We start from the raw sequence: 15,277 nt of genomic DNA, 5'->3' as shown, positions 1-15,277 counted from the left end.
TTTATGGATTAAATTGAAAAAAAAAAAGGCAAATAAAGGCACTTATGCAAGCCTACGCTTGCCAAAGATGCAAACTATTCCATTAACTTTACGGATCACAAATAAAGGAAATTATCTTACATCAATATATATATATATATATATATATATAACACAACAGATACTGAAAGCAGAAAGCCTCAATTCTTTTACATCAGCGTCGAATCTCTCTGTTAACATCAAGCAGGATCGTACGTTACTCTCTTTCTCTGTCTCTATCATTGTCTGGAGACATCAAATCGTGATCCACTCGTGAATTTTTAGATTATTGCTTTGTCTTTTCCATGATAAATATAATAGTGATTGGTTACTAAGTACCCCTGCCTGATGCTTTATTCAGCAACAAGAAACCTTCGTGGGTTCTTTTTTTGTTTTTTAATCTTTTCTTTAAAGAACGCATCTTGATATAATAAACCCTGTTTCTGCCTTGTGTTTTTCTTTGTCTGTGATGCGTTCTTCTGTTTTTTTCTTTGTTTTTTTGAGTGCCCATTTGGCTTCTCAAGGTGCTCTTGAAATACTCAGTTCATTATTTGTCTAGCTGGATTGAATTTTAGTGATCTTGTTTGTTTGTTTTGGACGGGGATTGGATGGCCCTTCAATCTTTCTTTTTTTCTAATAAAGGAATTATAGTTGTGAATTGTGTGCCACTGTCAGCAGTTTGGTTATTTTTGTCTCTCTGGGCTTATGTGAATCTTCTGGCTTGATTTGACATGACTGGATTGATTCTACCTCTCTGTACTTATCCACATTGCTTTTGAGAGTTGAGTTTTTGTGGGTTTTTATCTAAATATTTTTGGAAGGTTTTTTTTGTGTGGTAGAAAACAGTGTTAGTTTGCATTGAAGTGTTGCACTGGAGGAGTGTAATGTGTCTATGGAATGAATTCGATGAGATCATCTGCTGTTTTTTGGTCATTTCTTTCTCAACATGGCAATTTCATATTTATTTTTCTGGAATTTTCTTTGATCAATTTGTATTTGATTGTAATTTTGCTCTGAGCTTGGATCCACATCATGTTCTAAACTGGTTGGCTGGAACATTTGTAATTTATAAGCATTTCAAATGTCTCGGTGATTAGCTGTGATCCTTGTATCCTTGTACTGGTCGTGGTTTAAACTAATTTTTAGTCCTAATTCTTATGCAGGTTAACTGCCAGAGATTAAATTTGTTTAGATTTTCTCATTGTGTTGTGTAATTTAGCTTCAAAATATGTACACTTTTGTGTTATCTACCTGGTAAAATGAAAAAGGTAGGTTCCTAGACTTGGACACTTGATTTGTTTGTGGTTTGGAGAATCTGGGATCCTGGTTTGATCGTCATTGATAACTGGGAAAGAGACGATGGGACAGGCTTCGTCACCAGTTCTGATTCTATTAGCTTTTGGGTTTTTCTTTGCTACATACAACTTACTCACCATGAAAATGCACAATAGATCTATTGGGAAATGGGTATATGACGATTCGGATGGTGAGGCATTTTTCGATCCAGTTATTGAAATGCCTGAAGAGGTGAAGAAACCAAAGAATGCCAGGATGCCCTTCCATGTTGCCTTAACAGCAACTGATGCTCCTTACAGCAAATGGCAGTGTCGCATTATGTACTACTGGTATAAGAAGAACAGAGACCTGTCTGGGTCGGAGATGGGAGGATTTACACGGATTTTGCACTCTGGAAAGCCTGATAACTTGATGGATGAGATGCCTACAGTTGTGGTTGATCCTCTTCCTGCAGGTCTCGATCGGGTGAGTTTCCTGCGTTTTTTCTTTCTCATTGTGGAGAGAGCCTGCATTTCTTGTTATTGGTTACGTCTCGCTTCTTTTATGGTATATCATCTTGTTGTTGAGAATCTAACATCTTTTCAGTGCATAATCTGAAAAAAGATGTTTTGCTTTTGACTTTCCCTTGTACATTTTTTATTTGGTTTTTGGGGAAAGGAATGTAAGGGAGCTCATTTGAATGCACGGTTTTCTCTTAATAAGAGTTATTTTGCCTGCATGTTTAAGTAAAGTGCAAGCCATCCTGTTGGAACTGATTCAGATTGTTGGCATCCTGCAATTATTTCACTATTTAATGGAAGGCTGAACCTGAACAAAGTATTTGGCTTTGGGGATTTTGGTGGTTCATAGCATGTAACTGCACGTAGATGCGATTCATTTGTAATTCAAGACTCGTACTTCAGTCAGGAAGTTTATTTTGAATAGAAGAATACTGTGCACATGGAACTTTAGTTCGTCCTCCTCTGCTAATGAATTGCATCTCATTTACCATGTCTTATGAAGGTGTCAAAGGTTGCTTTTTCCATGAATAATTTCTAGCAGTGAAACAGCCAACCATTAATATACAAACAAAATATACTACCTTCTAACCTCTGTGAAGCTCACCGATTTGGCTTCACAAGTCATGGTTTAATATGTCGTCGAATTAAATTATTTGCTTGTTTGCAATGTAATTATCTTGAATCGGACCATTCTGCATCTTACCCCTCTTGAGAATCCTATCTTCTGATTTGATTTTTTTTCTTTCTTTTTGTGTGTTGATTTTGATACTCTGCTCTTTTTACACAAACCTATTTTTTCAATAGTGGTGATACGACTTTCCATTCTGTAAACCAGGGTTACATCGTCCTAAATAGACCATGGGCCTTTGTGCAGTGGCTGGAAAAGACTACCATTGAGGAAGAGTGAGCTTTTCAGTTTCCATGATCTTTACTTGACATGCATTTACCTCCATGATATTCTAATGGCGGTGAAATGCAATCTATGCAGATATATATTAATGGCAGAGCCTGATCATATACTTGTGAATCCCCTTCCAAATCTAGCACGTGGAGGGTTGCCGGCTGCTTTTCCATTTTTCTATATCGAACCTGCTAAATTCGAAAATATCGTAAGGAAGTATTATCCAGAGGAGAAGGGTCCTGTGACAAATATTGATCCAATTGGCAACTCTCCTGTAATTATCAAGAAGGTGTTTACTCTCGAGATACCGTATCTCCTAGTATCAAACTTGCCTTTGATCTGTTTTGCAATGATTAGTTTCTGCTATACTTGTTCTGATATTCCATTTTTCTGTTTAAATATAAACAGTATACCAATTTTTACACTTGCGTGAAAATAAACTTGTATTTCTCATTGTCGTAACTCTCTAAAAATTGCGGTTGTGTTATATTTTTTCCGTTGGATGAAAGATGAGTTATTATCTGAGCCTTATGATTTTCAGGAACTTCTGGAAAAGATAGCTCCTACATGGATGAATGTTTCCTTGAAGATGAAAAACGACAGGGAAACTGATAAAGCTTTTGGATGGGTACTAGAAATGTGAGTGCACAGTAATGGCCATTATTTACTTTGTATTAACTCTCCGATGACAGGTTTTTGACACTCCTGCTTTTGGTCGCTGAACTAAGGTATGCATATGCTGTAGCAGCAGCTTTGAATGACGTGCAGCATGTTCTTCGGAAAGATTTTATGCTGCAGGTCCAGTCAAAACCTTACGTAGCTCTTTGTGCTCAGTTTATTAAATCTCCAGTTCTAGCAGCTTCAGTTGGACTTTTATATGCAATGTTGATTTTGTGTATTAAGCAGTTTGTATGACTCTGAGATGTTCATTCTGCAGCCCCCATGGGATCTGAGCACTAGGAAATTTTTTATCATTCATTATACTTACGGATGTGACTACAACTTAAAGGTAAAATTAAACAATATCCTATTTAAGAAGAATTGTTATTCTAGTTATGATCTTATGCCTGCAAAATTTTTCACATTTCGTTTAATTTTGTGAATCCACCATCTTCCATTTCCTTGTCATCCTGTTAGTTATCTGAGGTTACATAATCTTCAGGGTCAGCTGACATATGGAAAAATTGGAGAGTGGAGATTTGACAAGAGATCATTTCTACGAGGGCCTCCACCAAAAAACCTCCCCTTGCCCCCTCCAGGGGTTCCAGAAAGTGTGGTACGTTTTGAGCAATATTGTAACATTTTTGCACTGTATTCCCCTCTACTAGGGTTTGGAAAATATACATTACAGAATAACATAGGCTACTGAGCTGCAACTGCCCACCTCTGTCAAAATTTATATTCTGGTACCGTCCATGTTTACACTTCCCACTCGTAATCTGCTTCGTGGAAGTTTAAGAAGGATTAGAACAGAGATTTGCTGCAACATATAGAAGTATGGATATATGTAAGCTATCACCCTGACGGATGATATGGAGTTCAACAAACTAGAAGTAATCTGTCAGTAGGAACTCCATTTCATGAACTCTGGAGTGATAACAAAGAATGACCTGTACAGATTACTAATAACTTTCATTTTGATGTGTTCTTTTGCCTGTCCTTTCTGCAGGTCACCCTCGTAAAGATGGTCAATGAAGCTACTGCTAACATTCCTAATTGGGATGCAGAGTAGCCGTCTGTCACGATCCCCATGGAAGGTTTGATCCATGGCCATTTAGAGATATTGATGTCTAGGAACCTCGGGTTAATTATTATTTCTAATAAAGGAACTGAGCAACACAAGATGGAAAATTAAGAAGGTTATTTAGTAAGGATTACAGCATATTTAGGAACCTCAGATTGAGTTTTTAGTTAAATCAAATAAAACATTGACTTTATAACAACACACTATTAAATTAGCTAAATCTGATCAACGATGTTGTTGTTTTAATAAAAACAACTGTATCAAGTTCATCCTCCATCCAATAACTTAACGGCTCAAGCCCTCTGGTTCCAAATCAAATCCAATATTTATAGCCTCACTCTTGTTACGTGATCTCGTGAAAACAAGAAACATAAATTTTCATCTCTTTTCAAAATCTGCTTCCGTGCTAAAAGGAAAAATGGGAGTCGGCAATGCTATCTGAAATCCGAGCATGGCCTGTCTTTTTCCACACCGAAGTATACTTGAAGGCACCTCACGGCAATTATTTTTTTTTTATTTATTTACTTCAAATTAATTTTTTATATTTTTAAATTATTTTAATATCAAAAATATTAAAAAAAAAAAAACTTAACTCCAGAAACTCAGTTACACACTGATAGTTTAATGGAAAGAAACTCTGCAGTCTACGGCACTCAAACCAGATCATAAAATAATCGTACCTTCTATCCTTGTGGACTCCACCACTTAAATGAGTTTTAATTATGAGGCCTAGACCAGGCCCGAAGAACATAGCCCATGAAAGCTCAGTGCACCACGAGAAACTTCCATTTATAGTCATAGAGCTTGTGGTATATTTCTAGTTAGTGGATTGGTGGGCCAAGGCGAGTCCTAGCCCGTTATCCCAGTCAACACCTTTGCTTCCTTTTTCTAATTTATAGCTCTTCAAATTACATGACCACAAAACGTTGCCGTTTTGGGGAGTCTTTTTTCTTTTTTTATTCTTTGCCCATAAAAATCCATCCATACAACATTGCTACAAAATCCCCCACTCGAACTGGTCTGTAGGACCTCTTTCATGGGGCATTCAAAGGCTAAAATGGAATTATTTTGAGAGTTAAAAAATAAATGATCAATTCTATAGGATACCTCCAACTTTTGTAGCGATCCGTGTCCAAGTAATTATCATTTGCATGCAAAAACTTCTTTTTTAAAAAAAATCCAATCACATCAATTCGTGATAAAAACTATGGACAAAACCTATACATATATATATATATATATATATATATATATATATATATATGGTCAAAAGGGATAAAATATATTTAATTAGAGAAATATTGATATAAATATAAGATAAATATTTATAAAACAATTTTAGAATGAAATTTTATCAAGAATATATTTACTCTCTCTCTCTCTCCATAAATGCCAATTCCATAATCAAACATGTATGCAAAGATTACACAAGTGAGAATTGAAAAATTATTATTATTATATTTAAGGGTTTTTTATAAAAAAAACTTATCAAACAAGATCAGTCAACATCAAGTACTAGATTTACATTAATTTCCAACATGCTGAAGAAGCTCGTGGTGACGTAAGAAGGCATAAACACAGCACATGAAAGCGTTTGAGTTTGTGTCGGCCGAGGAAGAGAGAAGAGAGAAGACCCGGCCCTCACCATCACCACTCAAATGCAATCAGCTCACGTGACACCACTCCACTCCACTGCACTGCAGCATGTGTATCATAATTATCTCCAGCAAAAGAATTAAAAAAAAAAAGAGAGAGTAAAGGAAACAACAAACAAGCCTGCAGAAAGTTCCCTTAATTTATTTATTTTTGTTTTTTTTAAGTTGATAGAGAAAATTTATAATTCTTAACTTCATTTGAACTAGATTTTAAATTGAATTCAATAAAATTTGATTATCTCTGTTAAGTTTTCGATGATTTAATTAACTTATCCAAACCAAATTACTTCCTTAACAAGCAATTTTTTTTAAAAAATCAAAACTTGTTTTAATAAAAAAATAATTAATCCAAGTAGGTGAATATACAAATTCAAACCCTTTTCTCGACTGACTATTATACTTATATCTATTCCCTTTTCACCTCCTTCTCACTTACTTTGCAGTAGATTTTAGGTTATTATGGTGCTGTATTTTTAAAAATTCTAATTTTTTTGTTTTATTTTTTAAAAATATTTTCATATCATTTTGATATATTAAAAATAATTTTAAATAAATAAATAAATAAATAAATAATTATTTTGATAAAAAATATATTTTATAAAATAATAACTACCACATCTTTAAAGACCTTCTAGGAATAAAAAATGTGCTAAGTTACAGTAAAAAAAATAAAGAATAGATCTTTTTTTTTTTTTTCAATTTTCTTGGAACTTCACCACTTGATGGGTTTTTTTTCTTTGATGATTTTCATTGTCATGAGTCATGACTAATATCAAATCTAATTTATTTTTATAACTAAAATAGCTAAACAGAAGGACTTATTTTACATGACAAGAACAAAAGTAACCAATTAACAACTTTAGTACGATGGCATAAATATATGATTTTTATTTAATCGTTATGTTTACAAACAAATCATATTTTCTCATTTGTATTGAAATTAAGTTACAAATGAAATTAAGTAAACCTCGTTATGACAATGAACAAGAAAGATGTAGGCAAATCGCCTTGAAAGGAGCCGATCTAGGGCTTCTAGCTAGGTCTCGTGGGCAAGTTGGACAAGGCTCGTCTTCCTCCCAAGCCCTGACTGATTCTACCATGGAGGTCGACAATAAATAATAACTCCCTCTAACACAGCTCAAACCTAGGGCTAGCTGGTTCTTCTCGAGATGTTCTGTCACCTCAGTTGAATATCAAGTGGCAAGTAGGCTATTAATGTTGAAACTTGAAAGTAGGGCTCCTTGCTTCCTTTTTACTTCTTTATATTTGCTTGCATGCATGCTTCATTTCTTTTTCTTTTTTTTAATTGACATTAGAAAAAAAATAATTTCTTCTTTCAAGTGGGATTCATGGTCAAAGTTATATATCTCAAGAAGCTAATATTTTGTAGCAAAATTCAGTTCGATTAGTAGCTTGGACTAAGGCAGCATTAATTTGGCTTGTGATTTCAAGGACACTCGGAGTCAAAGAATCATATTAAAATGATTTACAATTAATTCATCGATGCTTTGCCTCTCTTGGCCTCTGCTGCCTCACCATAACCCCGGAGGCTGGAGCCCAGTTTCTAGACTCGGAATCAATTAGTTTACAAGTATCCGAAGCCACAATTAATGCAAAGGATTTCTAATTCTGAAAGTCAATGACTTGATTATAGAACAAGAGATCAGAAATCATCATGGATAAACAAACTAGTCACATTTATGAATCAATGTGTGGATTAATAAATAAATTAGGAGCCTCGTAGAAATCTACAAGATCAAAACTATCTCTTTCTTAATATATTTTTTTAAATTAGAACATTAAAATACAAATATTAATAAAATAACATAATTTTAGCCTGTTGTAATTTTCAATCATGACATTCATGAATGTTGTTGTTAAAAAATGTAATAATTCACCTTATCACCAAATAAAATCTTCTTTGCCGGTGTTGCGGTGATTTTCACGGTTTTAAAATATTATATTTATTTAATATCGTGTTTTTTAATTACAGTTTTTTTATATGTCATGTTTTTATACTACAACAAGCACAAAAACTATATTATCTTACCAAGATTTTCGACAACCGTGTTATTTAGTTAATAATTTATTTTTTTGTGCTAAAACCCATATTAAATGTCTCTATTTTGATAATTAGAATGGCTTGAACTCTAAGGTATTCAATGGTGAATTCAAGCACCTACAACTCTAATAGAAATCTCTGAGCATTCAAGATCGACTGCATTTAATTAGAGCATGTAAACTCGTGCATCTCCATCTGGACCGCTAAGCATCAAGAAGTTGTCGGTGAGGCTGATTTTTCCAAGATCATTTTGGTTAAAATCTTTACCCTTGAAAAGAGGGAACCATAAGTTTTCTTCACGAGGAAAAGAAACAAAAATAATTCAGCATTCACATGTGTTGTCTCCCTCTAATATTTGATGGTACAAAGCTACATTGCTTTTTTCGTGATCCATGTTATAACTTTTTCCCATCAAAAATATATTATCTCCAGGGATTTGGCTCTGAGATTAATAGATGTTTTATCATTTCTGTTTATCTTTACGCAGCAACTAGCTTTGTTGCACAATCTCCCTTGCGGGTATGGATTTTTCCAAGCTCCAATGGAGACCTTTTCTAGTATGTTGGAATTTACAATAGTTTTGTATCGGAATTCACAAAGAAATGATTCAATTGATTAAGATGTATAAGGCAAATCATATAGATATATTTTTCAATTATAATCCTTTTATTTCTAATCTTAAAAAAAAAAATCGAGTGTTAACCCAATAACAACAATTTTTTTTTTCTAATCTTACGAAAATCTTATAACAAATTAACCGAAAAAACCATCAAATTTAATATAGAATAAAATCAATATAGAAAGAACAAATAAAAAAAAGTATATGACTGAAAAAAATGGTACGGATGCATAATGCCAATGACTCTGGGCACAGGAAACAATGTTTCGCCTGGCCCTTTGGTACACTGGAAAACCTGAATTGAGTTTTTAGATTCTTAGTGTTTGTTTTTTTATTTAAAAAATTTTATTTTTTTTATTTAAATTAATATATTTTTGATGTTTTAAAATTATTTTAATATATTAATATTAAAAAATAATTTTTAAAAAATAAAAAAATTCTCAACTTATACTCTGACGTATTTGGATCCAAAGAAACCGACATCGTCTTCACGGACACCCTTATTTCCATCCTTTCTCGGGAAGAGATAGGCTCTATGATTGGCTTCTTCTATCCCAAGTATTTCAAATTCTCAAGGACACAACACGGGAAACCCTACCTCATCATCTCATTCACTGCAAGAATAGTAATATTGTTGGATCATGTGGAAGGACAAAAGCAACTGAATTATTAAATCAACTGAATTTAGACAACTAAAATAGAGGGCGATCGTATTTATTTCTTGTTAAAAATTTAAATTTCTTCAAATTACATATACTGCGATACTAGTTTCAAACGGGGTCATTAAATATATGAAATGCTAAATTATCCAAAAAAATTAATTTAATATATTTTTAAATAAAAATTACATTAAAAAAACATTTAGGGGTATCCCTTTAAATATTTAGGGGTATCTTTAGGATGGAGGTGCATTTTTTTTATGGGATACGCACGGAAAAAATAACAAAAAAAAACTTGCTTTCAATGGTAGTTTTTTGTGCATTAAATGTGTTGTACAAAAAAACAAAAACCACATCTCACCGCACTTTTATTTCAAACACCTTTTAAAAATTCAGATGGGACAGTCATGTTAGTTACCGTTATATGTTATAATTTTTGAGTGAGAACGATAAAGAGTTGTTTTTCAAGATAATGTTTTTAAAAAAATTATATTAAATTAATATGTTTACTTTTTAAAATTTATTTTAAACTTTAAAAAATAAAATTTAAAAAAACTATTTTTTAACAATTTTCTTTTTAAATTTTATCAAATTTTTGTCTGGATGGCACTCTAGATAGGAGCTTCATCTTATTCTTATCATATTAATTATTTAATTTAATTTAGATCTCACTTCTAGTTGAGAAATCATAACCTGAAATAAAATTAATAGCATGAGATTAATTGGGGTATTTTTCTATCGAAATATATATTAATTTTTAACATTAACAAACTAAAACTATAAAAAATATTAAAAAATAATTAATTTAATATTTTTCAGTTTAAACATATTTTTAAAACATAGCTACCACACTGCTTAACAATCCATGAATTGCCCCATGACTATTCTTCTAACCATTTCTATTAGATAATTACAGAAAATTACGATGCTTTTCCAGATCATTGACGGTCAATCCTCGACTTACAATTATGAAGTGCGATTATGAAAGGATCAATATTTTATTATTTTGGTTTGATCAAGAAATATCTTTGGATGGCCTCAAACATCTCACCTAACTTTCCTCTAGTGGAAATATGGGGGCAAGTGCTGCATTTTACCTTCTTTTTTTTGACATCTGTAGTCTTTCATAGCATTTCATTGCCAATATCATATACTAATCTTCAGACTACAGCCAAAAAGAAAGAAAGAAAGAAAGCATATTCTATCTACTGCTAAAGAATATATCAGTCAGCATTTGCTTCCCTGGCAGAGCCCATCACATTAAGGCAGTGAAAACGACAGTGTCCTCATCATTTTCTTGGAGTGGCACGTTGTGGTTAATTACATATATTACAAAAAGCTGACAAGCCTGGAAAATTTGCAAGCGCGACAAAAACCTGTATGCATGATTGAACATAGCATTTTAAATTTGAATTTATTTTAAAAAATATTAAATTAATATTTTAATGATTTAGCATTCATTGAAGTTATGGTATAAATTAGAAAAAAGAAAGAACTGAGAAATTAACTTTGCAAATCACTTGGTCATAATGTTGTAAAGCCCGTCAATCAAGTGTACGTTTAGTGAAATTGCATGTGACTGATCTGGGAAATGTTGTGTTTTAATACTGTTACGTGTACTCTGATTCAACACTCTGATGAAGAATCCATGTGCTAACGAAGTCAGACAAATTTATTGAAGCATTTTCATTTTCTACCGCATCAAATTTTCCTATCAAACAAGAGTAGATTCCTAGATGGGTATTGGAGGCCAGTTGAGTTATTTGTTTCCTTGCTCAACATTCACTCTGTGCAAATCCCCCTTTCCACTTGGAAGATGGTGAATTCAATAGTTTTTTTGATATTAATATTAAAAAATCATCTCAATTTAATAGTTTAAGTTGTTAGATGAGGTTTCAAGAAATGATTTATATTATTTTCTAACACACTCTCTCAAGTGAAAGCTTTTTGGGTTTGAAACTTGCATAGATCTATATTATTTTATGCTTAATTTTTATCAAATAAATGAGAATGATGAGATTTGAACTCGTGAATACTTAATCATAAAGGTTCTTATATCATATTAAAAAACCATCTCAACCCAATAACTTAAACTATTAAATAAAATCTTAAAAAATAATTTATATTATTTTCTAACAAAAAAAAACTTTCAAAGAAAACTAGGAAAGATCCAGATCATTCAAAGCTGTAGGTAACTGTGATGTTTTCGAGGGGAACTACCATGATGTCTCTTCAAGAGATTTTTGTGGATTATAGCAATGGTACATAAAATATCCAAACATTTTGGCTTTGTTGCTAACATGACTCCCTCGATCTTGCCTATGCCTCCTCCCTCTCTAATCGTCATTAGCGTAGCACTACATCTTCTCCAGGGTGGTCATTCTGTTTCATAACAAAAATACAAACAATTAAGAGCTCAAATTAAAGGCTACCTTTTTCCTCCCTCATGGGTTCATATGGAGCTGCCTAGGCCCTTGTTTGTCTCTCAGCTAGCTGTTTTTTTCACATCATGGAGAATTAACTATATAAAGCGCATCCCGAATCATTCCAAATCTAAGTTCTCAAATAAAATATATAATAATAAGAAATATTATATGTAGCTAGTAGGAAACTGACAAGTGCAGGAGAGGTCCAGCCTACAAAGGAAATGGAATACAGTCTGTTAGCGTACAACCTCTCACTCTTACATTATTTCTACCCTCTACACGACACCCTGCTTGACATTACCCTCCCCCGTCTATATATACGACACACATGACCTCTCAGACCCTAAACCCTCAAAGCTCCTTTTCCTTCGCAACCATGAAAGCTTACCTCCTCTCTCTAGCTTTTCTCTTCTGTTCCTTGGCCCAAGGGCTCAGCACCAAAGGCCTAGGCACAACCGTCAAGGTCTTCCATGTCTACAGCTCACAGTCCCCGTTTAGGCCCTCAAAGACAATATCATGGGAAGAGAGTGTGTTCCAAACGATGGCCAAAGATGAAGCTAGGCTTCAATTCTTGTCGAGCTTAGTGGCCAAGAAATCTGTGGTGCCGGTTGCTTCGGGCAGGGGGATTATTCAGAGCCCGTCTTACATTGTTAAGGCGAAGGTTGGGACCCCACCTCAGACATTGCTCATGGCTTTGGATAATAGCTACGATGCTGCTTGGATTCCTTGCAAAGGCTGTGTTGGGTGTTCCTCTACTGTGTTTAACACTGTGAAGTCCACTACCTTCAAAACCCTTGGTTGTAGAGCTCCTCAATGCAAGCAGGTAATTGTGACTCATTTTTGCCATTGTAGTAGATAGAATATTGAAAATGTGTCAAGCTCAAGGCATAATTGCTGGAGTCCCATACTGTGAGAAAACATGTAAGGGCAAAACGGAGTTGACACATTATTTATTTCTTGATAAGTACAAAAGCTTGGAAATGATAGCTGACAGGTTCCTCCCTGTCAAAAAGTTCACGGGACAAAGAACACCAAGAAAACTACTTTTCAAATGAGGGATCATTACCTTCATTACCTGATTACACATACATGGATATACTAACTTAAATGCTTGTAAAATTGCAGGTAACAAACCCCGTCTGCGGTGGCAGCACATGCACATGGAACACTACCTATGGCAGCTCCACCATTTTATCAAACCTCACACAGGACAGAATTGCTCTATCCATGGATCCTGTCCCCAACTACGCCTTCGGTTGCATCCAAAAAGCCACAGGGAGCTCAGTGCCACCTCAGGGACTTTTGGGCTTCGGGAGAGGTCCGTTGTCGTTTTTGTCTCAAACCCAAAACCTATACAAATCCACATTCTCATACTGCTTGCCTAGCTTTAGGGCTCTCAACTTTTCTGGGTCGTTAAGGCTCGGACCAGTCGGTCAGCCCCCGAGGATCAAGACCACTCCGCTGCTCAAGAACCCAAGGAGATCATCATTATACTATGTGAACTTGAATGGAATTAAGGTTGGTAGAAAGATCGTTGATATTCCTCGTAGTGCTTTGGCATTCAACCCAACAACTGGTGCTGGGACCATCTTTGATTCAGGTAATGCTTCACCCATCACTTACTTTATCCTGTATTCTTATGAAACATTCCTGTCTTGATGCTCCGTTTGGCACGAATCTCTCAGTTCATTCGGTAGATCCTGATGCTAGACCAGAAAACAAATCTCTTCTAATTAGCTAGAATATCAACAAGCTAAACCCAATTGGAAAAGAGTAAGATTTATTCTCAATTTATGAAGATCAGGCCTAGAGGCTGTTAATGGCACGTTGTGCCTTCCAGCTTTCAGATCCTAATAGGTTCAACTAAACTGCATTTCGGTCCTCAATCATCAAATGTGGACAAAAAATAGTGACATGCATTAGCACACAGCATTAGTCAAAAGATACATCGAATAATTCTGATGTGGGCCAAGAGTGTCATATTGTCCTCGCAATGCTTCACAAATCACAACACAATGACCAAAAAATACGCCGTGCTTTTCATTCTGATTAGATACTGTAGAGTTCCAAGAAAACAATCAATTTTTTCAAAATGCCTGATTTGTTAGAGCTGGCCAGCTGTTTTGGGACTGGATCAATTTTAAATTAAACCAAGTAAAGATTGACCAGTTAAATTCTATGATCCGGCAAGTTAATCCATGAACATGAACGATGTTATTTTGAATTGAGATTCGGACCAGACCGACTTTAATGACTTTGTTAGGATCATAATTGATATTCAATTTTTGTTCATTTCTCAGGCACTGTTTTCACCAGACTGGTTGCCCCGGCTTACATTGCGGTCCGCAATGAGTTCAGGAAGCGAGTTGGCAAGGCAACCGTGTCATCCCTAGGCGGGTTCGACACATGTTACTCAGTACCCATTGTAGCACCCACCATAACATTCATGTTCTCAGGCATGAACGTAACAATGCAACCAGAAAACCTCCTAATCCACAGCACTGCTGGGGCCACCTCTTGCTTGGCCATGGCTGCTGCCCCTGATAATGTGAATTCGGTTCTGAACGTAATAGCCAGCATGCAGCAACAAAACCATAGGATTCTTTTCGATGTGCCCCATTCAAGGCTTGGTGTGGCTCGTGAGCAATGTTCTTGATTTTGGTAGCTTTTCTTTCTCGTTCTTGGGGTTAATTCCAAGTATTGGTGGGATATTTGGACATTATTTAGGACTTGTCACTAACTTAAGAAAAGTGAAAGGTAAGGTAGCATGAAACAAAAATATTAATGTCATTTAAAAAAGGTGAAAGGTAAGGTAGCATGAGACAAAATTGGTGTTATCTTGTAGGTTTTTGTTCTTATTGTCACGGGTGTATGTGTTTTTTTTTTTTAAATTGGTGATATACCTTAGAAGATTGTATCACCTCACTAGTTGCCTGTAATGTGTTTCAAGACTTACTCTCTGGAAAAATGTTTTGAAACTCTATCAATAAAATATAGTTATTTAATTTTATTTTTTTCTCTTCGTTTGTTATTGAGATTTAATTTTACATTTTATTATGTAATGACTTGGAAGATTTTGGATGTATAAGAATTTAAGCAGTGAATTAACAACAGTCTAAAAATTAAGTTTTTGGATCACTAGAACTATAGTTAAGTTCTGTTTTAACTCAATAAGAAGTTGATTCATGAAACTCAAGAGGTAAAGTCTAATTTAAATTTGAACTTCTAGTTCAACCATATAAGATAATAACACAATAAAATGAGATTCATTCGATCAAGATTTTAAAAGCTCATTTAACTTATCTCAACTTGATTAAAAAATCATCATTACATTAAAAAAAAAAAACCAAAACAAGATTATTTAAATAAATATTATTAACCTATAACTCATAAATTA

The 15,277-nt window shown here is 34.3% G+C and overlaps 2 protein-coding genes across 4 annotated transcripts; both read left to right on the top strand.

Annotated features, from left to right (window-relative positions):
* The first annotated feature begins 163 nt into the window (after positions 1–163).
* LOC118054234 (hydroxyproline O-arabinosyltransferase 3) lies at positions 164–4,743 on the top strand. Of its 3 annotated transcripts, XM_035065722.2 has the most exons (9): positions 164–230; positions 1,182–1,779; positions 2,650–2,717; positions 2,803–3,004; positions 3,257–3,354; positions 3,444–3,513; positions 3,653–3,724; positions 3,878–3,991; positions 4,385–4,743. In XM_035065722.2, the coding sequence occupies exons 2-9, from the start codon at positions 1,378–1,380 to the stop codon at positions 4,445–4,447; spliced, it is 1,089 nt and encodes a 362-aa protein (XP_034921613.1). In that variant the 5' UTR covers positions 164–230; positions 1,182–1,377; the 3' UTR covers positions 4,448–4,743. The 3 variants fall into 3 exon arrangements, with proteins under 3 accessions (XP_034921613.1, XP_073264159.1, XP_073264158.1); XM_073408058.1 differs by lacking the exon at positions 4,385–4,743 and having other exon boundaries at positions 3,878–4,347; XM_073408057.1 differs by lacking the exons at positions 164–230; positions 4,385–4,743 and having other exon boundaries at positions 239–1,779; positions 3,878–4,347.
* A 7,312-nt stretch (positions 4,744–12,055) lies between these two features.
* Positions 12,056–14,890, top strand: LOC118054233 (aspartyl protease AED3). The gene is made up of 3 exons (XM_035065720.2): positions 12,056–12,703; positions 13,006–13,480; positions 14,181–14,890. Exons 1-3 carry the CDS (start codon positions 12,209–12,211, stop codon positions 14,534–14,536), a joined length of 1,326 nt encoding a protein of 441 aa, XP_034921611.1. The 5' UTR covers positions 12,056–12,208; the 3' UTR covers positions 14,537–14,890.
* The last annotated feature ends 387 nt before the right edge of the window (positions 14,891–15,277 follow it).

The sequence above is a fragment of the Populus alba genome, chromosome 3, assembly GCF_005239225.2.
Source record: "Populus alba chromosome 3, ASM523922v2, whole genome shotgun sequence".
In the NCBI taxonomy this organism is placed as follows: Eukaryota; Viridiplantae; Streptophyta; class Magnoliopsida; order Malpighiales; family Salicaceae; genus Populus; species Populus alba.
Note: the sequence above shows the minus strand (reverse complement) of the source record. Positions and strands in the feature narration are given on the sequence as shown.